Source organism: Leptosomus discolor, chromosome 4 (genome assembly GCF_034619465.1).
Source record: "Leptosomus discolor isolate bLepDis1 chromosome 4, bLepDis1.hap2, whole genome shotgun sequence".
Taxonomy (NCBI): Eukaryota; Metazoa; Chordata; class Aves; order Leptosomiformes; family Leptosomidae; genus Leptosomus; species Leptosomus discolor.
Genome location: NC_141394.1, coordinates 4,959,362 through 4,985,987, shown reverse-complemented (window position 1 = coordinate 4,985,987; position 26,626 = coordinate 4,959,362). Strand labels below are relative to the sequence as shown.

At 41.2% G+C, this 26,626-nt stretch overlaps 1 protein-coding gene across 1 annotated transcript in view; it reads left to right on the top strand.

Annotated features, from left to right (window-relative positions):
* FAT4 (FAT atypical cadherin 4) overlaps nt 1-26,626 on the top strand; it is a 146,399-nt gene that overhangs the window by 70,573 nt on the left and 49,200 nt on the right. The window contains exons 2-6 of the mRNA XM_086464371.1: nt 5,302-5,433; nt 9,472-9,733; nt 12,242-12,592; nt 16,878-17,800; nt 18,533-18,707. Of these exons, the coding sequence (XP_086320497.1) occupies nt 5,302-5,433; nt 9,472-9,733; nt 12,242-12,592; nt 16,878-17,800; nt 18,533-18,707 (1,843 nt within the window). The remainder of the gene's footprint in view (nt 1-5,301; nt 5,434-9,471; nt 9,734-12,241; nt 12,593-16,877; nt 17,801-18,532; nt 18,708-26,626) is intronic.

Sequence of the window (26,626 nt, the reverse complement as noted above, 5' to 3'; positions counted from 1 at the left end):
AGAAATGCAACTTCGTCTTATAGCAACTGTTTCTTGATTCAACAAATTATTTTGAATAACGATAAGAATAGCTTATTCAAATGCAAACTCTTAGTCGTTTTGGTTAACTGAAAAAATAATCTTTTTTTTTCTCCTTATAATTGAGTTTCTCATTGCTCCTCCTCTCAGAATAAATTGTTTGAAGACTTTACACTGCAGCATCACTCTTTTTAAAGAGCCTCTTTCACATAGGCTGCTCCTAAATGCTAACAATTGATTCAAAGAAGGTATTTTCTACTTTCTTCAAAGTAAAGGCAACATTTTGAAACAGCAGTGAGTTTCCCAGTGACTTCTTGAGTTCAGGTTCATGCCCTAAACGCTTAAATAGGTACCGAATGCTTTACGAAGTGAGGTCCTGGTATGGTTGCTTCTGTCTGTTAAGACCTGAGGTGTGTCTGAATGGAGAAAAGAACTCTTGCTTTTCTTACATCTATGTTTAAAGTAAATTTAGGCGAAACCATCTGAGGCGAGTGCTGCCCTGCCTCAATCTGTTCTGAGTTTGTTTATGGAGAAAAACCCCAAGAGACTAATTTGAGCAGCAAATAAGAATCTTAACAAGATCAAGGTAATTAATACATCCTGTGCTTTGAAAATGTCCACAACAGCAGGCTGCAAATTGTCACAGATGAGGATGGGTTGACCATCTGTAATAGCGGCAGGGGCATGGCATTATTGTGAGAATAGCCTGCAGAATGGGAAATTTGATTCAGACATGGGGAAATTGGTGGTATTGTTTGACTCGCTACTTTTGCTAATCTCTGTGGTTTGCTGTATGGCTGTCTTTTTGCATCTTGGTTTAATATAGGTTGAATCAAACATAAAATAAACAAATGGAAAAAACAAACAAACAAACAAAAACATCCACCCAAAGATAGTTTGCATAGAAATTGATATGTAAAATTATTGTGTTTATTTTGCAAGGCATAGTAAATAAGCAACATATAATTTTCTGCAGAATAAACTCAGTGGGAAAGCTTTAATTTTCAGCCTTTTTTTTTTTTCTAGATGCATTAAATGTGTGAGGGAAAAGCATTATACTAGAATTGGTAAAAAAGTAAGAGTCATTTTGTGGAGATTTACACACGCGCATGTGGATAGAACAAAGCTTTCTGATTTTTTCGCTTCCCCTTGAACAAATAAAGCAAGGCAATATTTTGAACCTATTCATCAGTTTTCCATCACAGTCTTAACAGATTTAGAAGTGTCTGCATCTATTTATGGCCCCATGGCTTCTGCAGAAATTCAAGGCTGTTTTTGATCGGAGACTGGCCGTAGTGCAGTACTTTGAGCCGTCCAATGAGCGTGCTTAGGTGACTCGTTTGTGTGTCTGGCTTGCATCCTAGGGGTCACACTGATGGGTTTGAGGTCAGGCAAGAATATTCCCCGTGTAGGATAGATTTGGAGAAGGGCGTGGTGGTTATCACTTTCCAGCTGTTGCTTGCTACAGTCATACAGATGTTGTCAACTAATGGTTCCTTCCTGTTCCAGGGACCAAGGTTTGGATAAATCCCTTAAGCTGCCTTTTTTCCTTCTTGTGGCATCTTTCAGCTTTAGAGCTTCCTTTGGTTTTTTAGATATTTAGTCTTGTACTTGCTGTTGTCACTGGTGGGTGTTTTGCTTTCGGTGCAAGCTAAGAGCACAACACACCTTCTGTAGACCCTTCTGGACATGATGTCCATGGCACAGCCAGCCAGTAATACTGCTGTGACCACCTTGTCTTTCCTTGATTAAGTCTGAGGCTAAATTGCACGTAATTATTAATTGGTAGCATGTTGTATTAATCAAACCATGTAGTTCAAGAATCCAAGTGACGCATATTGATATCTTTACGCAAGTGTGGACTAGAAAGACAGGGGCAGTTGGTTGGGGGGAGATCTAGTTTAGATGTTTGATTAAAGTTTTGTGGATTTTTTTTTTTCTTTTTCCTCCCCAGTTAAGATGGGATAAGACATGCTGAAATCTTCCAGTGCCCTGTGGCAATGAAAGGCTGTGGTTGTCCTCTGAGCTTCTGCTTGGAGTCGGAACTTCTGAAATAATTTCAAAGTCAATTTCATTTCTCAACACCTGAATAGAAGTCTGGATATCTGATTTACACCCTAACTTGTTCAGGGTGCATACTTTCTTAAATGAGGCCTTTGGCATAAAACTTAACAGACTCTTTTGTTTGGGGGAAAATGTGAAGATTTTTCTCAAGGCTTTCTCAGAGATATATTACCTGAGTGACATTTCTGCAACTGGGCACACCTCAGGATCTTACTCCTTAGGTTTGCAGTGCTGTGTGTAAGCTGAAGTGGTAAGTTATAGCAGAAGTAAAAAGATAGCTTTACACAGGGATGCTAATTGGACTTAGCCAATGGTGAATTATGAAGCATTATGACTTATCTAAGCCTTGTGGATAAATAATAAATCACGGTGTAAACACTCTTTAAAAATACTGTGGTCTGTTTCTAAAAATTTCTCTTCCTTTTTTGAGAATTTCTTAACTTTTCCACCATCTAAAGCACACCTTCAGTATAAAATACACTTTGTTTACTTGTGATCTGATTTTTCAGAATAAAATTACTTCCTCTTATTATTCTCCTTTTTTCAGTTCTCTGGAATCTGACTTTCTAATGAATTTATTTTGTCCCACAACCCTTAGCCATCTGTATTCTTGGATTCTGACTACTTTGCATTATGCAAGCTGTAGGCAATGCACAGCTCCTAACCCAAAACCCCAGAAGCTGTCATGTATTTTTTCATCTGATTTTTACAAAGGGCAATCTCTCATCACGGAAGAGGGTTGTGGTGGTGAAGTGTCACCTGCAGCTGAAACATGAGCTGTGCGTGACACGTATGATATGACTAAATAAATTGCAGAGCGGCGCCGCTGCTTTACCTTGAAACCACGTCTGGGGAAATGCTGTACTTTGAGCAGAAGAGCGTAGTTTGCTGTGCCAGTTCGGGGGGCAGGACCTGCCTGGCAAGGGTAGCTGGCACAATCCTTCATCTGTCATTTCTGCTGCAGCTCTCCCATTTCGGTGATGAATAGTCGCCCAGATGCAGCAGTTGCCATGCAAACCAACCTGGGCTGGTTGATCCTCTGAAAGTTTGTGTCTGTTTAGTTAGTTGTCGAATCATTTAAATCAGGGATTTAAATTTGATGGAAAATCCTCCTGGGTTCATCTGTCTCAGGCCGTGAAGTGTTTTTATGTACCCTTTGTGAATGGTCGTAGGAATTAAATATCGTATAAATAAACAATGGCCTTGTAGGGCCTGTAGGACCAGTGTTTAGACTGCACTTCCAGCAAGATATCTATAATTTTCATGTAATATTTCCTCTGTTTTTAAGGGCACTTCAGTTCTCTTTAATGCTGCGGAAAAGTTCTGGCAGACTGACAGTAATCTCCTGTGGGCGTAAATACCGAAGACAAACTGAAAAAAAAAGAATAAAATAATTAAAAGAAAAAAAATTAACTTACTTGAGGTGACTGAGGATAGCTTAGGTCCCTAGGTGGAAGATGTCTCCCTAAATGGCGCACATACTGACCAGGGACCATTGTAGCCATAATGTTCACAATGATCTAATCTCTCCACCCTCTGAAGAAACCCCGTTGGAGGAAAAATGCTTATCAGGGGAAGGGCTGAGCTCCTCGCAGCCTTCTCTGCATTAGAGACATCCTCTGAGGCAGAAGACGTGGGTGTGTTAGGATCAAATATGCTCTCAGATAATTTAAATGTCTACAGCAAATTATGTTTTCAGGGTCTTTGGTGAAGGACAGTAGCACGACACACCAAATCTGTTCCATCACAGAGTCTAGCCCTGGTGAAGATGTTAGGCTTTCTGAAACAGTTGCCTTTGGGAGGACAGAAAGCTGGAGCATCCTTCAGGATATGGTCTCAGGAAGCCCACAGAGGACTGATGATGCTAGGGTGCAGCCACTGAGAGCTCAGGGCAAGATGCAGCAAGTGAGCCCAGTTTGTTCTGCAGGGACAGCTGATCTTGGCTGCTGAAGTGCTTATCTTTGGTGATCAAGGCAAAACGGCCGGGCAATTGGTGGTCTGTTTGAAAAGAGAATGAAAAAAAAAGAAAATAGCGTGGCAGGTGACTATAAATAGTAGAAATCATAGACTTCAGATCACCCGAAATGTCTGCGTTGACTATATCCAGAGCAGCTGAACCAGAATGTTTTCAACTAAGTGCAGGGAGATCCCTCGTGGATAATGGCATGGCAGGTACTGTAGTATAAATAACACTTTGTCTGTCAATCTAGGTATCTTCTTTAAGTTATCCATATCTTTGCCTCCCTTCCTGTGCAGCAGCCCTATCTATCTTTCTCTATTCCTTGATGAGCAATAAAGACAGATTCCTTCAGCTACTCAGTTTTGTCGTTGGCAGGTCTTCAGAGTTTGGTGGCTGTTTAATATTTTGAGTCCAAAACAAGGCTTTTTTTCATGATAAATGTAAAACATCTGTGTCGTCTCTTTCTTTCTTTCTTTTTTGGAATATTACGTGCCATACGCGGCAACAAGGGAAAACGGAGCTCTGCAGCTTTTTGAATTAGCATCAGCAGGGCAGCAATCTTGCTTAGAAAAAAGAGGAATAAAGAACACACAGCAACCTTTCAGGAGCTATCATTACTGCTTGGAAAAGCACGCAATTATTGCACGCGTAAAGAACGTTTGTTTAGGTGTGCATACGCAAAAAGATGCTAGTGGGTGCTTCTAAAGTAACGTTTGTGTTTGCAGTTAGAGAGCTTTGAGAGAGAGAAAAACAGATCTATTTTTTTTAGATATAAAGTGCAAGGGTGTTTTTTCCTCCCTCAGAACGGAGAGTTGCCAATGTATAAACATTTCAGGGAGAATTTTACACCACCTCATCTTTATGTCAGGCAGCATTTAATGGTTGAATGATCTCCTGCCCCAGGACTTGGCAGCTGTCCTCAAGGGGCCGACTTTGAGGATTACAATGACAGTCTATCAGTGGATCTTTTCCAATATAAACTAGACTAGGACCATTTAAAATCAGTTGCTATCAACAAGTCAAATTAACTTTATTTATGTTAGAGGCTTTGCTATGAGTATTTTATAACAATGTGGAATTTTAATATCCGGAGGGGCTTTTCCCGTTGCTCGTGTGATTTGGGAATGTTCTAATTCATGTGATTAAGAACAATTTACCTGATTCTTTTTTTCAGAATTATGCGATTTGTAACATTCGGGTCCAATCAGCGTCTAATTCACAGTGCTTACACAACTTTTCCCAATTCCTACTTTTTACAGGTGGAAATAACGCTTCAGGATATCAATGACAACCCACCAGTATTCCCCACAGATATGCTTGATCTGACCGTAGAAGAGAATATAGGAGATGGATCTAAAATATTGCAGCTGACAGCCATGGATGCTGATGAGGTAGGAGGATGGTTTCATATTTGAACGTCGGTACTAAAAATGCTATTCTGGAAATACGTGATTTGACCTGTTCCCTTCGTGAGAGCTTGGCCTTGGGAGTCGTTGTGGTCATGCTTTGAACTGCGCTTGGCCCGTTCACAAAACCGTGTTCAGTATCCCTGGAGTCACGCAGAGGCAAACACACACGAGCAAGCGAGACAGATACTTCGTTATTTGAAGGCTGCTCCCTGATTTGTCTATAACGAGTTTATGTTTTCCGAACATCTCCTAATGAGCGGTTCCACTAATGGCAAAAAATGCCCCACGTTCTGGTTTTAGATGGTCTTGTTATCAGTCTTACCATACGCCATACCCGATGATGTGGTGAAGGTGCTGGGTTGCCCAGCTCGGGACAAAGGTTTGTTGACGTTCAGTTTAAGACCGCAGCTCAAGACCGAAAGTCACTTTGAAGCGGAGATGTTGTAGTTGAGCCCAGCTTCCAGGTGTGCAATAAAGTTAACGTGACACGAGCTTTGGAGAACAAGAAAACTTTTGATAATGCCTGCTCACCCTGGGTCTAGAACTGCTTAATATCAATCTTCTCCTTTCCTAAAGAAGGTTTTGTTGCACCAAAGAGAGGGGAAAATAGATAATGCTAAAATATGTGCTCTGTACATGAAATTGTTTGCAAAATGGTTTTGCCCGCTTAGATTCGTTGCTGTGAGGACGGTGTAGCTAAGGAACTACTAAGAAACTAGCAAAAGCCTTTGAGCAACTGATGTTAAACAGTTGGCCAGTCAGCTCAGTGAGAGATATTGCAGTCTCGTTGTGTGTGTCAGAGAAATATATCCACATATAATTTGATGTATTAATTTCTCTTGGAAAGTAAGTTATGAGAATTTTAATCATATTGTTTTGTTCACTTGAACTGATTCTTTCCACTGGGGAATGGCCTAAAAAGTCAGTATGAGCATGCAAAGAAGTTTGCGTGGTCATTAAAATATAGGGTTACGCTTGACAACAATGAGCAATTCTTGCGTTCAAATAATAAGGTAATTCAACCTCCTCAAGAGAGTTTTATTTCTGGCCTTTTTTGTGTTAGCCTGGTTAGTCGTCCTGTGATTGTTAATTGATGTACTTAATCTTACTACTGCAGAGGGAACCACTGGAACGCCCCCAGGAATGGTACGAATGTGATTATGAACTTTTTGTTCTTCCCTTTATTTTCTGGTAGCAGCCTGACATACAGACCAAAAAAATAGGATTTTGGAAAGGTGCATATCTGTAGGAAAAATTCTAGCTGTTTGTCTTCAGATTGGGGAGAGGTAAATATTGAACTACTGCTCTTGCTGTGATATGGCAAACGGATATATAAGACTTCAGTGATATATTATGCTCCAGCCTCTTTTTTACTGTTCCTAACCTGCACCTGATACGTTAGCGGTTCTGAAACACTCCATCCAGTGGGAAGTGATTTCTTACCTTAGAAATCATTCAATGTTTTTATAGAAAGGGATGACTTCAATTTCCCTACCAGAAGATTTGTAACTCAGACTTCACGGAGAGTCCATGGTTTTTTAGCAATGTGCAGTTTAGGGTTGAGATACCTTTCTTTTCCCCTGCATCTCTGAAGTTGAGGGCACAGTGAACGCTCCTCGTTTTTTCATATAATATTCCTGCAACATTAAGCTTTTCTGGCTTCTTTCTTTGGACGTGCGACCCGTTTATGCAGCTCGGTAAAACAGCACGCTGCCTTCGCGCAGGTGCTTTCAGAATCGAAGTTTCAGCTTCAAAAGGCTAAGTGACAGAACCCTTAAGACTCGTGGCTGAGTGGTGTATAAGGACCCCGTTTACAAGTATTTTAAAATGATAATATGAAGGCAGCAAATGTCAAACTCTTGTCTGTTGTAACAAGGACATTGCAGAGATCTGAGAAAAGATGGGAAGACATTCTCTAGGCGCTAAGTGGTACCAAAGGCTTTAACAATTGCAACAGCTTCTAGCAATTTACAACTTTTTAAAGTCAGTTGTCGATGGGAAACTTCTGTGCAGCTTTTGAATAGGTTTTACATTATCTGTATTTTGTTTTGCTTATTACCGAACTCGTGTAAAGTTGCTCTTCTGATTAAACCAATATCGCATGTGGCTGTGGTTTTAGCTGCGCTCTATTAGGAGGACACTGGCTGCTCAAACAAGCGCTGAGGAACGTGATCACCTCTGAAATCTTAAATTCTCATCAGATGTTTTTGCGAAGCAGCACAATTGGAGGAAGGCGTGTGACGTCGCCCAGGTTCACCTGAGCACACAGTTGCTGTGTGTGCCGAAACACTGCTCCTCAGGGCTGGGCACCTGTAGAAGCTTGTTTTCTTTCTAAATTTCGTTTTATCGGTTAGTTCAGTCCGACTTTTTGAAACAACATCCCAAACAAAAAGGTTGGCACGAGGCACTCTCATGAAGTCAGGTAACTAAAGCTTGTCTCTCATAAATACCAGCGGGTGTTTATCTCTGTTAATTTGCTTTTTTAGGCAGGAGCGTTTGAAACAGCTATGGAATTTCTTTCTCTCTGATCTCTTTGATCTGCCGTTCGTTGCAGAGGTGCTACTGTCGTGGCAGTGGCAGGTTTCAGCTGTGAAAGCTGAGCTCTGGCCTGGCACCAGGGGCAGGCATGGTAAATCTCTGCTCGCCCACCGAAACACATTGCTGGGCGTAGTCAGCACGTGGGGTACGGGTCCGTGTATCCGATGTTGGAGGCCACCAAACCTTCAGTGCCTTTAAGCCTGTCTTGGAAAAAGAAGGATGTGACCCCAGGATCTTAGATCTCTTTTTGTTTTCCCTTAAAGACTGACATCAGTCTGCTAAGAAGCAAAAATTATTAGCTGAGTACTGGCTTTTGAGGGATATGTCACCTAAATTGGTGTTGCATGCTCGAGCCAGCTGTTTATATCCCCCCGACCACCCTCTGGTGCAGCATCACCCATCCCCAGGAGGTGGATGAAAACAGAGCCCAAGTAGCCTCCCTTTTTCTAGGAAACCTCGGAAGTCCTCAGAGCTAAGACCTGTAAGGCATGTTGATTTTCTTCTTAGTAATCAATGACACAGACTGGATGCAGGTGACTTTTCTCAGTGTCTGTGACAGGGCAGAGCTGAGGCAAAATGCATTGTGTCAATATTTTTTGAATGGAAGTTTCCGTATATTTTTCTTACGTTTAATTTCAACCTTTGGGGGTGGGCGGGGAAGGTGGTAATTTTTTTTCTATGTAACATTACTTTTCCTCAATTTTCCTTTTAACCAAAATGCTCAAAGTCCTTATGAAACCTTTTTGTCCAAGGATGAATTAGATATATTCTTTGACCCGAAAGCAAATGTCTTTGACTTCCAGCGCAACCCAAGAAATCAAAACTGTGATTTTAATGACATTTGATTTGTCACTTTGAGGCTGTTTATTTGCCAGGGTAAATGTATTTCCATGCAGAAACTGGCCTTTGAGGGGCTGCTGCAAGCACAACTCCCCTGAGTTTCTCCTGACCGGGAGCTGCAGCTCTGGCCGTGTGTGCTGGCTGGTGGAGCTGCCGCGTGGCCACCTCTGGTCCTCCCTTCTTGCAGTCCTCCTTCCTTCGTCCCACCTTCAGAGAGCGAGAAAGGCTGTGCTGATCCCACTGGCAGGGTTTTAATTTAACCTTTGAACATAAAGAAGAAGAATAAACACTGATCCCTGTTAAGAGGGAAGATGTTACGCTGCTCGGTGATGCTGGCTTGAAATTCAAACGGGTATCGGAACTTTATGGTATTGACTGGATGTGATCCTTTTATGAACAGTGGAGCAAAAAGTGTCTGGGTAATCTCATAATTTCACGTCTCATAAATAAAAGCCGTGTGTGTATGCGTCTTTAGTGGGGGACTGAAGCAGGGCCTGGGCAGGAAGGCTGTTTATTGAAGGAAACCGTTCTGAAAAAATATTCGCCAAGTGCAGTTACTGGAACGATTCTTGTCTTACCGAAAATTATGATGTGGTTTTCCTGGCAAATAACTGGATTTTGACCACTTCTGTTTTTACTTAGGGAGCCAATGCCCTCGTCACATACACTATTATCAGCGGTGCGGATGATAGCTTCCACATTGACCCCGAGTCAGGAGACCTGATAGCCACCAAGCGCCTGGACCGGGAGCGCCGCTCCAAGTACTCCTTGCTGGTTCGTGCTGATGACGGCCTGCAGTCCTCAGACATGAGAATAAACATCACTGTTAGCGATGTTAACGACCATATCCCCAAATTCTCCAAGCCGGTGTATTCCTTTGACATCCCAGAAGATGCCACTCCAGGTAAATAGGAAATAGCCCTAAAATTGACTGATTTTTATTATTTTTTTTCTTTTTGTCAAGCCACAGGGACTTGAGGGGTTAACAGACCTGTCTGACTTGGCCAGGAGACAAGAGATGCTGAAGGCGTCTATCGGATGGGGTGGAGAAATGGAGGGAATCACATCATGCTTGGGAATCTGTATCACTAGTGAGGTCAAATTTCTTTTCTAATGGGAAATAGAGAAATGGTTGCCACTCAAATAAATCCTAGATGCAGAACAGGAATTGTCCCTGTATCCCAATGGAAGCCTCTGAGTGCAACTACTTAAGAAATAGCAACCAGGAAAAGTAGGAAGAGGAACAACTTACAGGATACAAACAGTATAACCTTTCATGAAGATGTAATGGTGATGCTAGCGTTGATTTAGTGTGAGCTGTCTTCAGTGAATGTGACTTAGAGTACTTAATTCATAGAGTGTAGGGTCACAAAACGGGTGATCATTGAGCAGCCAGCAGTACACTAATTCTTTAATAATATTCCCTACATGCTCTCAGTTACTAACCCGAACATCATATTTCCTTGATCTGATCTTTAACTTCTGTTTTTGTAGAAAATCTAACCTTTAGATAATTCTGGTTCCTAAGTATGATCACCAGCCTCTTAAGTTGTTCACCTCTTCCAAAGCTTGTTTCATATGGAAGACTGTTTTGATGTTTAAAAGTTAGGTCATAAGCTAGAAAATATTTAGACCAAAAAAAGTTTTCAAAAACTGTACTATGTTATATGTCTTCAGATGAGAAATGAATATTACTTGCAATGAAAAGTTTCTAGTATTTTATAGAGACTGATAGCATAAAAGCAGTATCTGTTGGTATTAGTAACTGAAGCGTCTTAGAAGCTTTTTCTAAAACATGAACAAACAAAGGAGATGCAAATGACATGGTGATAGCTTTCAAGCTTTTATTAGGGCTTTGACTTATAAGCATGGGAGGCTCGGCTTGGGACAACCAAGATTACACCCCTGCCTCCAACTTTTGCACTCTGTCCCGCAGTCCCAGTCCCAAAATTCGGTGGTGTTTTGCGTTAAAGGTTTACAGTGCAATCAGCTGCGCCTCAGGAATCCGATCTGGAAGTAATCGAGACGTCTGTGTAGCATGGAGTGGTTTGGTTGCTGATCCCCAGCTATGCTCTGCTCTCTTGTCACTCGGAGTCCTGAGGCTTGCTCTGTTGTAGGAGGAATAACCCTGGAAATAGCCAGTGTAATTCCCTCCACACTAAGATGAGGCTTCTCTCTTTAATCGTTTGTGCCTTATACCCAGCTCAGCAGCGATGGGTGCTGAAGGAAGAAACAGGCTGATTTTGTACTCGAAGAGCTGCAGCTTCTCCTGTTCCTCTCTCCAGGGATCTCGGAGCAGCTGGCAGGCACATCCAGAGGGGGAAGCACCACGAGGTTTCCCCTTCGGGGCTCTGCTCTCTCTCCCAGAGAGCAATCCCCGTTCCCCTTGCAGTCTGGCAGCTGTGATTGGGAATTGTACCTTCCCTGGGCCTCAGCTCTGCTGAGCTTCCCTGACCCCGCTGTGCTGCAAACTCGTTGGAGGGCTGGTAATCCCATACAGTTTTGGGACAGCCCTCCTCACCAATTAACGTGCAGTCAGAACCGTTAGAGCGTGAGGTAATCGAGTGTAAAAGATGTAAGAGATACCAGCATATTCAGCTGGATTAAAGGAAGTTGTAGCTCTGTTCTTCGTTCTGATGGTAACCAGTTTTCAGGGTTGAAAATAGTTAACTGTGCTGCAATGCATGCAGTTCATCTGGTTCCATGGAAAAGAAATGAAATTATTTACTTTCTTGGAAATGAGCTGATCTTAATTACAATTAGTGTTCAAAATACTAAAAAGGGACAATTAATTTCCAAACTGTAGTAAGATAGGTCAGTTGTGTGAACGCAGCTATGCAGAAATGAAAACAATGGCACAAATTCACAAGGAGTTGAATTTCAGAAAACAGTGGAGAATGGACCCGTATAAAGTTTCTAGTTTTCTAACCGCAGTTACCCTGCAAAGGCACTTTTTCAAAAAGTAGAGCTGGGATATTTGGTATGTACTGACATTTTGGTTTCTGCGTTTAGAAAGAAGGAATCTAGAAGGTTTCAGAACTTGTATTTGTCTGTGGGGAGGAGAGAGTTGTTTGAGTTGTAGAAAGAAAATACCTAGCAGGAGAAATGGTATTTTTTGCCCCAGTTGATATCTAATCTGGACGTGTTCCCATTTAAAGGTAAAAACAAATATTCCTGGCTATTTCTTGGGGGGTTTTTAGTAGCCCTTTAAAATAAAGATCATACAGAATACTGTTCCTTTCAGCTTTGAAAAAACTTTCATGGTAGTGAGTCATAAAATATTGAGGCTTGAATTTCTACCGGAAGATATCTCTTATTCTACAGAGCTGCTGGGTGATGAGCTGGCTCTGACCACACCAGTGAGCTGCCTTTTGCCACTGACTGATTTTGCTGTCCTCTCCATGCTCTGTAGGTTCCTTAGTGGCAGCCATTCTAGCCACTGACGATGACTCCGGTATCAATGGGGAAATCACGTACACCGTAAGTGAAGATGATGAAGAGGGTATCTTCTTCCTGAACCCCGTTACTGGAGTCTTCAACCTGACTCGCGCGCTGGACTACGAAGCACAGCAGTATTACATTCTTACCGTCCGTGCAGAAGATGGGGGAGGCCAATTTACTACCATCAGGGTGTACTTCAACATACTGGACATCAACGATAACCCACCGGTGTTCAGCATGGCTTCATACAGCGCGTCTTTGATGGAGAACCTGTCTCCAGGATCCGCTATTCTCAACTTCAGCGTCACTGACGCGGACGATGGTAGGCTTTGCCTCATGTTCTGTATCTCTGATGATAAATGCATGTTCCACCATATTAGAAGACCTAGCCGAAAGGGCAAATTAGAGCTATCCTTGGGATGCCATCATCTGCTTAAATTCACTGCATGCTGCGTAAATAAAAGTTATTTTTCTCATATTTCTCATTAGTTTTAAGTGGGTGGTTTCTTCCTTATTTTTACTTGGGATAAATTAAAAATACAGTCAAATACTGCTTTTAACCACTGTTTTGGAAATGAATTGTAGAGCTGTATTTTACCTAGAGCGTGTTGCAGCAGTCGAACACTGATTTCTCCTTAGGTTGTGCATTTAAATTAGACCTAAATGTTCTTTCAGAGTTGTTTTTTTTTTTCCTTAAAGTTTATAATATATTCTAAACAAGGTTCTGGCAATATGAGACATCATCTGCAATCATCTTAAATGCACTGTAGCTTTTAAGTGTATCATGAAGAGAACTGTGATCTACAGGGTATTGATAATGGAGGTTAAAAATTGATCAAAAGAGATCATGGGAAAATTTTTCATTAAAATAAGCTTTAATCTTGGGATTATTTATGGCATCTAGAAGGTGTTAATGTGTTGGAGCGTAAAAAATACAATCTTTATGGCTTGCTTAACTATTTTGCCATGCAGTTTATGTCCAAGCAAGAGTAATTATAGAATATGTCCATAAAATACATAAAAATCATTCCATAGCATACTGCGCTTACTTAAGTGTCCACAGACATTAGTCAGTGTGACTTAATACAAAATTATTCGTCACACTCATAGTGACTTTACAGGTGAAGGTTATTTTTGTGACATGTTAAGCAACCTTGTCTCCTCTCAACTTGACAGTGGCTCGGCAAAACCCATAGAAATGTCTTACACTGAAATGTGTGCTTCAAGCGCAAAGCACCTACATGCTTCAAGGAATCCCTGTTTGTGCACATAAAGCAACCGAGCTGATCAAGATGATTGAATAAAGCAGTTTTTCCTCAGGAAATGCTGAGTTGTTGAACTCAAACATTTTTGTGGGAACATAAATTTTGTGCTGATGGATAGAACTTTCCATGGTAAAAATTGTGCAACTGGTTTTGAGATCAAACTGAGAAAGTGAGCAAGAAGAGATTCCATAAGATAAGCCAACAAGTCAGACATTATCACTTGGTGATACTGGCTATTCTTGCATGGATCTCTCTTATTAAAGCTTTTATTTTATGTAAACTAACTATAAATTGGAGGAGGAACTTGTGCTTGCATCGTGCATATCCAAGGAAGGGATTGTTCCTTCAGACCTGTAGATAAATGGCTTTGTGTCTCATCTATCTCCTCTTTTATTTCTTATTTTCCTGTTAGGAGTACAATGCTTGGTTTCAGATCCTTTTGGAAGTTAGTTTCACTTAACCATTATGGGTCTGTTTTCATTTTCTCTTGCACCTCATACATTAATTTCCATCAGCACGCGGTGGACATGAACTGTATCATAGCACTGACATATCATTTTACGTTCATCACACACTCAATTATCAAGGAAGCAAATGAGTATTTGAGGAGCAATGCAATGAAAATTCAGATATCTTGCCTTTTATATTTTCTGGAACACTTACTTTTCTAACAGGCTGGATTTAAAATTAATAGGGCAGAGATTTCATTCCAAGAGCGTGCCAGACTGAGTTCCCCCATAGGACTGTAACTTCAGCAAATGTTATGATCTATTGGTGTTTCTGTTTCAAGCACAAATGTGCTATCCTATGTCATCTTATATTTTTCGAGAGGACAGAAATAGCTGGTACTGTATTCCTCTGCATGTGGCTCGCAGATAAGGCACTCAATGCACACAAATGTAATTCCATTGATTATTTATGTTATATGATCCCATAGTTTGAAGGAGCTCTGACAATACGTTTTTTTATAATAAGGTATGCCTGTTGTTTTAGGATAAACACTGAAAAGAGGAAAACATGGTCATAGTGGAACTGCTCCCATTTTCATTTTCTTGTTCGACACGCTCCTTGGGAAACAGTAGCTGTTTATCTCGGCTTCTACAGTTTCATATACAGATGCAGAGTAAATATCAGCTGCAGCCCTTGGCTATTTACAGAGCAATGAAGAATTCAGTTTCCTTAAACACATTCATTTTGAGATTCAGATTTTAATTTTTTCCACATTGAATTAACAGGAAAAGTCTCAGGGCAAAGCACACGTTTGTCTATTTGTTTAAAAGTACAGCAAGATATTCCTCCAGGCAAAAACTGGTGGGATTTCCCAGTTAGACTCAAAAGTATTTACAGAATGAGGGCGGAGTAGGATTTTTTTTTTTTTTGGTCTCATTAGTAAATAAATAAAAATAGAAACAAAACCCTTAAAAAGAGCATCATCATGAAATTGGTGGCTCCATGTCTGAGCTCTCAGAGTTTTATCAGGTAAACCCTCAGATTAAATAAGCCCAAAGCTCAGCAAAGAGGATGCCCCTACATTCTTCCTAAGAAAAACCCAGCTCCCAACCTGGGGAGAGGGGATATATAAGGTGCACAAGCCCAGCTTGGCATGGTGTGTTTGAAAAAAGAATAGTTCATTAAATGGCAGTCCTGGCTCCACTGATATTTAGGCGACTTTCCTTCTGCATCCCAGCTTAATCTATGTAAGTGTTAGCAACATCAAAACCTATGAGAATACAACAGAAGGAATGAAAAGGTACATGGAGGGTGAGATGAAGAAGCAGCAGTAAATTTTATAGGAACAAACACCACCATAGAATACACTGAGGGGGGGGGGGGGGGGGGGATATTTTTTTAAAGTAATTTTCTTCTGTAGGATCTAATTCCTACCCATCTCCAAAGTCAATTGACAAAAATCATGAATTGACAGAAAGTGCTTTAAGGAACTCAGAAGACTTTCATCCATATAATTACTCATTTGAAAATACAGCTGAACAAAAAGTAGACTAGCATTGAACTTTCACAGTGCTTCGCTTGATCAAAGTGATGTAGAAACACTCGTATCTGGCATATAAATTTATTAATTTCTTTAATTGCATTAAAATAGTTTGTCTTTCGTGTTTGGCTCTGTTTATTTTACAATTAAATTCCTACAAGAGAAGAAGAGAGAGGGAAAGGTGCCCATTAGAGTAGCCGCTGGGGGAAAGACAAGTAAGACTAGAGGTCCCAAGTCTGAGCATAATCAGCATCAGAGATTAAGACATCTAATGCAGGAATAATTGTGTTATCAAAGCAATTCAGTCGGAGGGGAAAGAGCTTCTGAGTAAACATGACAAAACGCACAGCAAGGTAATCAGCTACTTAAGCAGACAGCTTGGGTTCTTCGCATGAAAAAGTGAGTTTGAGGGCTAAGTTAGTAGTGAATGGTCTGTTAATCTATTAATCTAAATCAGTCTTTATGACCCAAAATAAGAAACCAAATTTTCAAGGTTAATTAATATAGGAGTAAGGTAGGTAGATAGATAGACAGATGAGAGAAGACTTATTTCAATTAGGTGTTCCCAACAATTGGTTGTTTAGAGGGAACTCTGGAGTTGAAGCAGTAACATACGTTTGTTTCCCGTGTGGCATATTTAAGGTCATTTCACAGCCTTGTCAAGATTCAGAATGCATTTTCCTTACCAGAATTATAAATCTCTCCCTTGACCATAATTGCTAGTTATGTTTCAATCATAAGATGAGGGCTGTTCATCTGATATTTTGGAATACCATGCCGTATATGGGAAGAAGCATACCTCTCCCCAGTATTCACTCTTGGCTTGCTCCATCTAGGCTTGGGAGTTTCTGGTTGTGGCTTTTTTAATTGGGTGGAAGAATTCATGAAATTACATTAATAATAATCTTGCTTAGTTGAACTGGGCAGAATGGAGGCAAACAGCTGTTCAGCAAGCAGCAGAGCTATTCAGTCTTGGTTTCCGAAGGAAAATGCTTCAAAACCTTTATCCCTAACCCTTGTAGGTGGGGAAAAAATTACACGTTGCCACCGTGCAGCTCCTGCTGAATAAAATGCAGAGATGATCTCTGCTGGCTGTTCCCTCTGCGGCCGCTCCAGTTAGCATCCTTCCCTCTCTCTCTGTTCAACTCTTATCAGAAAATAATTATTTCAAAGGCCTCTGCTCCACTGTGAAACTTGGCTGAAATTAGCTGATGGATTCAAAAATGGGGATAGGGAGGGTGAACGGGCAGCACGATCGTACAGTCCCCATAGGAAATGAGTCCAGAAACATTGATATCTAGGTTGGTGGGATGAAGTCACGTTCTCGACTTTTCTTCTCCCCGCCCCACCAGGTTCCAACTCGCGGCTGTCCTTCAGCATCACGTCTGGGGACAGCGCGGGGCAGTTCGCCATCGACAACAGCGGCGTGCTGAGCATCAGGCAGTCTTTGGACCGGGAAAGCCAGTCTTTCTACAGCCTCGTTGTGCAAGTCCACGACATGGCCCCAATTCCGGCCTCCAGGTACACCAGCACAGCCCAAGTTTCCATTATTCTGCTGGACGTGAATGACAGCCCTCCAAGCTTTATCTCCCCGAAGCTGACCTACGTCCCAGAAAACACGCCGATAGATACGATTGTGTTCAAAGCACAGGCGACTGATCCCGACAGCGGTCCCAACAGCTATATTGAATACAGTCTGCTCCGGCCTCTGGGGAACAAATTCAGCATTGGCACCATTGACGGTGAAGTGAGGCTTACTGGGGAGCTCGACAGAGAAGCCGTGTCCAACTACACCTTGACTGTGGTAGCCACAGACAAGGGCCAGCCGTCCCTTTCCTCGTCTACAGATGTGGTGGTTATAGTCCTGGACATTAATGATAATAACCCACTTTTTGCCCAAAAGCTTTATAAAGTAGAGGTGGGGGAAAATACTTTGACAGGGACAGATTTAATCCAGGTGTTAGCTACGGATGGAGATGAAGGCACAAACGGGCAGGTCCGCTATGCCATTGTGAGTGGAGATGCCAATAATGAGTTTCGGATCGATTCTGTGACGGGGGTGATAACAGTTGCCAAGCCTTTGGACAGAGAGAAAAAGGCCTCCTATACATTGACCGTTCAGTCGGCCGACCGCGGGAGCAGCCCGAGGACCGATACCACAACAGTCAGTATTATTCTGAAGGATGTCAATGATTATATTCCCACATTTGAACTTTCTCCCTACTCTGTGAACGTCCCTGAGAACTTAGAAATGCTCCCAAAAGTTATTCTTCAGGTAAGTACGTTCAGCAAATAAATACGTATCTCCTACAATTATTAGCATGCCTCAGTGTATGGTATTAGTGTATAGTGCCTTTCCTCCAAAATTAAAAAGGTGCAAGACAATTGAAAGTTGCCTCTTGGCTGTAATCTGACGTACAGTGGTTGTTGGCTTGTTTTTCTTTTTGTTTGTTTGGGTGGGTTTGGTTTTTTACCAAAAGTTTATATTATGCTTTGGAGTTCTGTTTGTGTGTTCCCTACCTATCTTCCCACCTACCCTGGGACTTGAAATTTGCTCGCTCTCTCTCACCTCAACCTCAACTTTCATGCAACAGATCTCTCAATCTGATCATTGCCTACATGGGATGAGGGTGTGAGCCAGACACTGAAAGATCACTAAATAGATTCAGGACATGCAATGCTTGCTTTGGTACGGAGCTCAGCCTATACCAGATCATCTGTGGTTTTCACTGAGCCCCACAGTCTTTACTGTATTTATGCTTGAGAAAAATAAGTTATCAACTATTTAATGTTTTGAAACTATATTTTTAAGTTCATCACCACTGTATTAAGTCATTTTTACAATTACAGCTAATTTATATTAGCCCTTAAAGCGTTTGGATTCATTCAATCCGTTAATTTGCTTTACTGTCATAGAGCATATTTCCTCTATCCCAATAAAGTTTTACAGACCCTGCGTTCGTCAGTTCTTGATATTTCTTCCCATGTGTTCGCATTGCTTTTGTAGGTTGTAGCAAGGGACGATGATCAAGGCCTAAACAGCAAGCTTACTTACGTGCTGGTGGCTGGAAACGAAGAAGGAGCCTTTACTCTCTCAGCCAGCGGAGAGCTGCGCTTGGTGCAGAGCCTGGACCGGGAGGCAAAGGAGCAGTACATACTACTGGTCACAGCTGCTGATGCAGGTAAAGCAAATGGGCAGTCTCTTCTGGTAAAAGCTCGTTGACACTTGAAAACATTGCATTCTGGATAGAAAATAAATATTTTCATGATGGTCTGAAGCTTTAGTGGGTGGAAATTGGTACCCAAGCTTCAGTTTAGATCTCCGTGGGGAGAGCTGGGCTTATCTGATGTCAAAGGGAGTTTGGTTTCTGGAAATCAGGATTTTATCCGTACATCTAGTTGTCTGGTACTAGTAGGACTCGCTACAGATTTAGGTAGGTTGATTTTTGCCCTGCCCTGTGGTCCTACTTACTTCATAAGAGCTTCATGCATGGCAATAATAAAAAAAATAATATAAATGGCAATAAAACCCAACGTAACGTTTTCATCAGAAATGTGCTGACAGGTCAAACCAATGGCCAGAAAACAGCTGTGGGCTACTCAGTTAATCTTACCAAAATCTTACCCCTGAAAACTAATGACAATTTAGATTTCAACATTTTTATTTTCTGCTTTGCTCAGCATCCAGTCATACATTTTGCTCCAGAATCCCAAGTGTATTCTAAGTTCTGTAAGTTTAAAACAGGACGTGAATTCTTGTTACTAAGATTAATTACACTTTCACTTGAGGCATCTGAGCACACAATTTTGGTTTCAGATTTTGGTGTGAATATTAGTAACGAAGACACCCTGCATCATCTTCTGGACTGATCTCCGGTCCCCCACGGTCTGATGGATTTAATTTACTGCAGAACTTGTTCTTACTTTCTAATAACAAATATGGAAGCAAACCCAACTTGTTGACAAGTGGATACAGTTTTGTTTTCTGCCGTGTTGCGTACGGTATCTTGTGTCGGTGACAGTATCTATGGCTTGTATTTTCCTATCGCGGCAGCACTCAGGTGTTTCACAGACTGAGCACGGCTGAAGCTGTGAAACACAACTTTAGGATTTGACATATCATTTTCTTGTACTTTGGCTATACACACTGTATGCTTTGTATTTTTTACACTGGCTTTCCGTGACTCTGTAGCCACCAGCTGCTCGCTTGTGACTTGGGCTTGCTTGGGCTCAAACTTCTTTATGTCCCTTCAGAAGCTGAGGCTGGATTTGTACGGGAAGGCAGATCCTTGATGTCTGTTTACTCTCCCAGTCCAAGTTGGCAGGAGTCAGTTAGGGCTGTGCGGAACTTATTAGCTCTACATACAAAATTGCCGAAGACCGAACTGATAAGGGGTGTCACGTGGCCAACAATTATTGTCCTTTTTGGAAGAAAGAGGGGAGCAAGAAGTCATTTGTACTCCATGCCTAGCACTGTGTGTAAGCCAAGAGTTTGACGAAAGCACGATGTTTCCCTAGGCTCTGGTTCCTACAAAATATGAAATCCAGGAGATTTACCCAACCACACCCGATGAAAATATTTATTTGTATTGGGAGATCTCTGAGTTTCAGATAATCCAGGGGAGGCTTTAATACATGAAGTGTGCATGGGGCCTTTGCTGTGAGTGGCTGACAAGAACAGCAGCATGTTTTGTTAGTTCCTGCGTTTAAACATGTAGATGTTATGCTGATTAAATACTGAAGCTGTTTTTTCTTTTTAAGTTTGCTATGTTCTTGTAAAGCGAACTCACAAGTTGTTCTTCCCTCCTATCAGTGTTAAAAGGTACTAGCAAAAGTGTTCAGAAGCAGATGTTCAGCAGTAATTGTAAGCTAAATTTAACTTTTCTACTGTGTTTAAGTTTACAATCTGACTAATCCACTATTACTGTGATTTGGTATAGTTTTCAACCAGCCTAGTGAGTAACGTGAGAAAACATCTTCTGATTAGACTGGAGACTTACTCTAAATTCATGCCATCAAAGACTACATTTAAAACTGTTAGCCATGATTTATCTCAACTAAAACATCACAGGAAAGTGTCCAGCTTAAGTGGAAGTCAATGCCAGACTTCCCTTGGTTTCATGGAAGTGGGATGTGGACCCTAATTGATAATTCAAGTACTTTAAATATGTTACATACTTAAAAAATTCTAGGGGATCCCTGTTATATTTGAATTAATCATACTGAGTTCACGCAGTCTAGATGGTAAAGAACACTCAGGCGTGTAATTCGTTGGAGACCTCTTAAAAATACGTTTGTCACAATAACATGGAACAAACAGACCAAGTTAGAGACTCTGGGATTTTCTTGGCATCTCAAATTTTATGTTAATATAAATTACATTATCATACATAGAAAGCACATGTACTTCTGTAGACATTTGGCAGCTGAGTTAGAAAAATATTATGTGGGAGGAAGCCTTTCTAAAAGAGTTGCAGCTCATCAGAAGAAGAATGTATTTTGAAAAAATAAAATGTTTTTTAAAATAGGTAAGACATTACAAAAGCTACCGGTATGGGTATGTGATGGATATCCAGGTGATAAGACACTGACCTTTGCTAGTCAGTGCCTGCTTCATTCTGGCTGTACTAGCAGAAAGATGGCAGTGACACAGTCTTGAAATGGGTAAGAAAAGTGTTTTGAGTATTATGTTCTTGAGCAGCTGCTAGGAAATTATAAAAGAAACTCTGAAAGGCAAGTCCAGCTCTTTGCCTAATGCAACTATTTCTTTAGAGTGTCTCAGTCTGTGTTTGTTTGATAGATAATGCTTAGAAAGAAGGATTTTGCGTAGAGACAATTGGACCAGAAACACGGATACAGAAAAGGTAGTGCTCCTCTGTAGGAAAGGAGTGCCTGCCAAAATGTTGCAGAAAGCAGACTTGTCTGAAATTATCCACATCCATATTATCTTTGAAAATAAATCAAAGGAAAGGTATTATACTTTGCACTTTGAGTTTGGCTTTTATTAGCTGTAATAAAAAGTCTTTTGGATTGTCTTTAGCAGCTCAAGCAACAGTCTTACCAAATATGGTGCATCGTATTTAGGTGGGGGTTTTTTTTACAGATGAAAATCATGGTAGACATTCAGATGCAGTTAACTCTGGAAATGTCTGGGTAGCACTTCAAGGGCAAAATTCTATCTGTCCAACCCGCTTCCCATTTTTTCTGAGGATCTGCATCTCGATTTTTATGGGCTACACTGATTTAAATCATTAAAAGACAATAGCCTGCTCCTATAGAAGTCTATGCCAACTCTTCTCTTTCTTTCAAGGAAGCAGACACAATACATACTTAGAAGCACCTTTAGACATAAGAACTGATGGATTCCCAGCTTGGTTTTGGCTGTCTTCCCAAACTCCCTATGCGTAATCAAGGATTTCTTACTTGCATTTATTATCACTTCATCAATTTGGGACTGGTTCTTGTAGTGTTACCCTTGCCTGCGTATGGGGAAGTTGATGGAAGAAGAAGGATTTTTCATGATTTTTATCTAAAGGTGTCAGTCCAATGTACTGAAAACAACCCGTGGCCTCAGAAGAGGCAGCTGCTTTTGTAATGGCTGTTATTTCATCCTCAGTACCTTAGGGTTTAGGGCGTGTATTGTCAGCATGTACACCGAGTCTCTTTGCAGCAGGTGAAGGATTAGGACACGGCGAAGCGGCAGCCCGCAGGCGTGAAGCGTTGAGCCTGTAGTGCTGCGTGGGATGCTGGCTCAGAAACCTCTGCGCTTCACCACGCCGTGCAGGCGTGCTCTGCCAGAGCCCAGATCTCAGTCCTGGGCACGTGAGAGGAGTCGTTGAGTTGTTAAGAGCTGAGCTGCTCACAAGCGTGCTGGGCAGGTCAGACGGGGACTGCTGGTGGGAGGACGTGCACGAGGGATGGAAATTTGGGCAGTTGTTGAAAAAGTGCTTTCCCAAGTAAGAGCTCTCCTCAGGCCCAGAGAAGTTGGTCATGATGTGTACATTGGCCTGGCTCTGGCCCAGCTATTCCTTGGCTTTGCCTGCTGGTCCTCCACCCGGTCCTCAGGGTAGATCTTGGGTCGGCGGAGAGTCTTCCCTCCGCTTTGAGGGAGGGAAAAGACTGATAAAATGTTTTCTGGTGCTCGGCTCAGTGACTTGTGGCCATGCAGCCTGCTTGATGCCCAGTTTCCACAGGACAGTCTGCACAAAGGTTCTTGATTTCAACCTTGTTTTATCGTCATTCTTCACTCAATTCTGCACTTCCACCGTGCTGTAACCACTGCCGGCCATCAGTTACTAGACTGCTGTGCTAGGCCGTGGGGATTTACAAAGACACACGAAGCGTCCATCGCTAGGAACATTCAGCATCTTCCAGAGCTCTATGTCTGTGGCTTTGGTTGAGAAATAAAACATCATTCAACCCCAAAGTTCAGCCATCCCAATTTAGAGCCTCTCTTGCAGCACAAGCTGTAAGACCAGAGTGCATGAATTATAAATATAATGACAGGCAAAATGATGGACTGTGGGATAACATGATAGTGTTTAGATTGCAGATGCTCCCCCAAAATGTCTGCTAACATAAACGCCAAGAAACCTACACGCAATTATTTGAACGTGTCTTTATGGGTCTGTTTCTACCACATAAATCATTTGTTTTGCTTCGCTATACCCTTCTTCATGGCAAAATTGTTGGGAAAAGAGACTTTCTAAATTTTTTTTGCACCCCATCTGGTGGGGACGCAGCACTGGGTAAACATTCAGTTCTGGCAGCATGACAAGAACTGGTGCAGCCGCTTTTATCATCCCTGTCTTTAACTCTTTGAGCAATTTTCTGGAGCAAATGTTAGCATTCCAACATTCCTCCTCCTTTTATTTATTGGTTGCAGGGATGTCGAGTAGCACATCTGGAAACCTGCTAGCTGCCCAGGACTACTGTTTAAATAAACTGCAACTACCACCTCTTGATTTGGTTGGTCGGAATGGCACATTGTGACAATAAAACCAGAATCAAAATGTGATGTTTCTAATTAGAAGCTGTGTTCCTGTGGGGTTTTTTTAATTTTTTTTTAGTAATCTATTTACTAATTGAGATAAATAGTTCTGAAAGAAATGAATCAGTGGACTGATTATTATATTTAGTTAGCTGTTCTTTGTATATATCCCTGGCCTGTATGAAAAACATCCATATGTTTTTTCTTTAGAAAATGTTGGCCCCCGACTTATGCATTCTTTCCTTCAAGAATGCAGGAGGGCAACCAAGCAGAGAGGTTATATCCTCCTCGGGAATTCTCTTTTGAGTTAGACTTTTGGTTCCTTTCAATCCTAAAATCAAATTAAATCTGACAATACATTAGTATTGTTTTTTAACATATTTTAAGATATATTTGCCGGTTTGGGGAGACAAGTAGAGGATAACTGTATTTTCTAGTAAGGGTGAGAGTCTCGAGGGTTAACATTGTGTGAGATTTATGTGACTGTGCTTAAAGACATTTAAACTTATCCTGTTTTCTTAGCATACACTGTATTTCTACTTAACAGGGAGTCTACAGCGTGAAAAGGTGTTGCCTGAAAAGAATGAGTTGTATTTTTAAAAACAAGTTCAGCTGTTTTTAAATCTCGGTGCTGTCAAAACAAACAAGGAACTCAGAAATTTCTGTTAGAAATGTCCTGTTTTCTATGCTTTCTGGATTATGTCTAAATATACGCATCGCTTCAGGCTTCGGTGAGCTAAATGAAGCTGATGTATGCTTACCTTGGTGCTTAGCAGTTTACGTAATGATGGCTCTCTCCAATGGTCCTGTTTTATGCCACAACTGTTTCAAAATGAATATTGGTTTCGGTCCCAGCTCCATTTATTTCCTTGCCCTTGTGGAAGCTCTTCCTCGTGTCAGTGCTGTCTACTTGAGTCTAGATTTACTGGTTTACTATTTTACTGGGTTTATTATTTTTGCTCTTTTAATACTGGTACTAAAACTATCGTTTTAGTAGTTTTGCGTGGTTTTTTTAATTTATTTCTAAATCGCGCAGTGGGAGAACTGAAATGGCGACAGACCCGTCAGTGAGTTCATGCTATTTGTCTGAACAAAATCAGGAGAGAAGAGAATTGGGAGTAGCATATCATAGTTGTGGGAAGTGAATAGAAGGCTCTTAACCTTTCACGGAGCCTAGAAACTGTTAGCACTTTTTAATTTTTCTCTGAAAGACAAAAGCTCAAAAAGCTGTTTAGGAAGCAGGTTTATGGCAAAGTCGGTCTGATGTCCCCTAGAGAGTAATTGTCAAGGAAGAGAGCGTATCCATGCCTATATGATGTGGCACGCTTACGCCCCAAAGGAGAGGAGGGCTTTAGCCCAGCCCCTCAGAGAAGCGCCCCACGAGATGCGCAATCCAGCCCCAGAATGCCATTTGAGGGATTTACTCTTCTATTTGGAGTTAAACCTTCATTATTAGATCACTGTTTTCAAAATAGTTCAGCGAGAGCCTCTGGGCTAAATCCAAGCATCTGTGTTCTCCCGGGTGTGGTGCAGGAGAGACATTTATTCAGGTTGGCAAAGGGCTCGGGCTGGCCAGCGCGCGCTGAAGTATCTGTGAAAACAATGGATGTTTTCCACTAGGGTTAAAATCACGGCCAGAACTTCAGTTTTGAAACCAACTTAAACTGATGGTGGATTTTATTTGGACAAGGCAAGCAGAGTTAGAAATATATGTTGAAGGTGTTTATTCTATGTAGTTCAGTCATACTTGTGGACTTTTCTGAAAGTCCTCATTTTAAGGGCACACCTCTATTCAGACATTTCTCACGTGCGTGATTCCCTTTCTGCTCTCTGTTGGGATGGTGGAGAATCCAGCGAGTAATTGATGGGCTTATTTAGGATGGTATGGTGGGTGAGCTGGTCTCTATTTCAGTGCGTTCCACAAAAGAAAAAGGAGGGAAATTATTTTAAATAATGTATGATCTTCTAATTTCTGGTTATGAATGTATATGAAAAAAAATTGACCAATTACTAAACTATGGTCTTTAGAAGTATTATTCTTTTGAAACAGGTCTTCGGAGATTTTTGTATAGACAGAGGCAAGAAGGTTCAGAAGTTGGGGTGTTGGAAGAGAGACAGCTATGGCAGAGCTGACATGGGAGAGGGGGATCAAGTAGTTTGTGCTTTGCAATACAAAATCCTGCAGACTATCTGCACAGCAATACAGTCATGTTATTCAGGTCCCAGGGGTGCTGAGGAGAACTCCTTAGGTTCTACCTCAGCATGGATGCAAACCCTGTATTTGTTTTGTTGGCTGGGTTGTTTGTTTTTTTTTAATAGACAAGCAGAATCCTAAGGAGATTAATGCGCTTCTCTTCTCGAGTCTAGGAAAGCGTAAGATAAGATGTAGTAACACAGCCAAAAGTTTTAATCTCTCTACAGACATTCTTGGTATTATAGTTGAAAATATCAAGTTTTATTAGGTAACTAAATCTTTTGCCTCTTTGCATCAGTCATAAGTAAAAGAAATCCAGAATATTGGTAGAAACATCATTATTTATTAAGAATTTTTTGTTAGTCATAAATATTGGTGAGGATTGTTGTTGGACTATCATTTTATGCCACCTAAAAAGACTGACTATAGGTGATGGTCTTTCTTATTCTATCAAGTTACCCCATCACTAGTGAGGTAAACAGGAATAGCCAGTAATGCAGCGTTGTTTCTCATCATCGAGGGTTTCTTACAAAAACCTTGTAAAAATAAGAGGGAAAAAATAGAAATAAAGGGCTACAAATACCAGCTTTGCCAGGGTTGCGTGTGCCATGAACTGTCAAAGCTGATTTCTGCTCCTTCTTAAAAGGTTAATCTAATAAAAAGCAATTAGCATCATCTTTAATGCAGGATTACAGATTTATCTGATTAAAGTTTGAAATATCTTCAGTCATAAATGATAACAGGATTGCTCCATGGTAAGCTGACAGCAACTGTACTGTGTACTGTACTGTACGGAAGACAGAGTTCAAAGAAGTTCTTACCACTCTTTTTCAAGTAGCTTTTCTCCTTGGTAGAGATATTTTTTCCTCCTTTATTTCCATCCACCTTGGGATGGAAATTTCCATCGCACAGTTAGG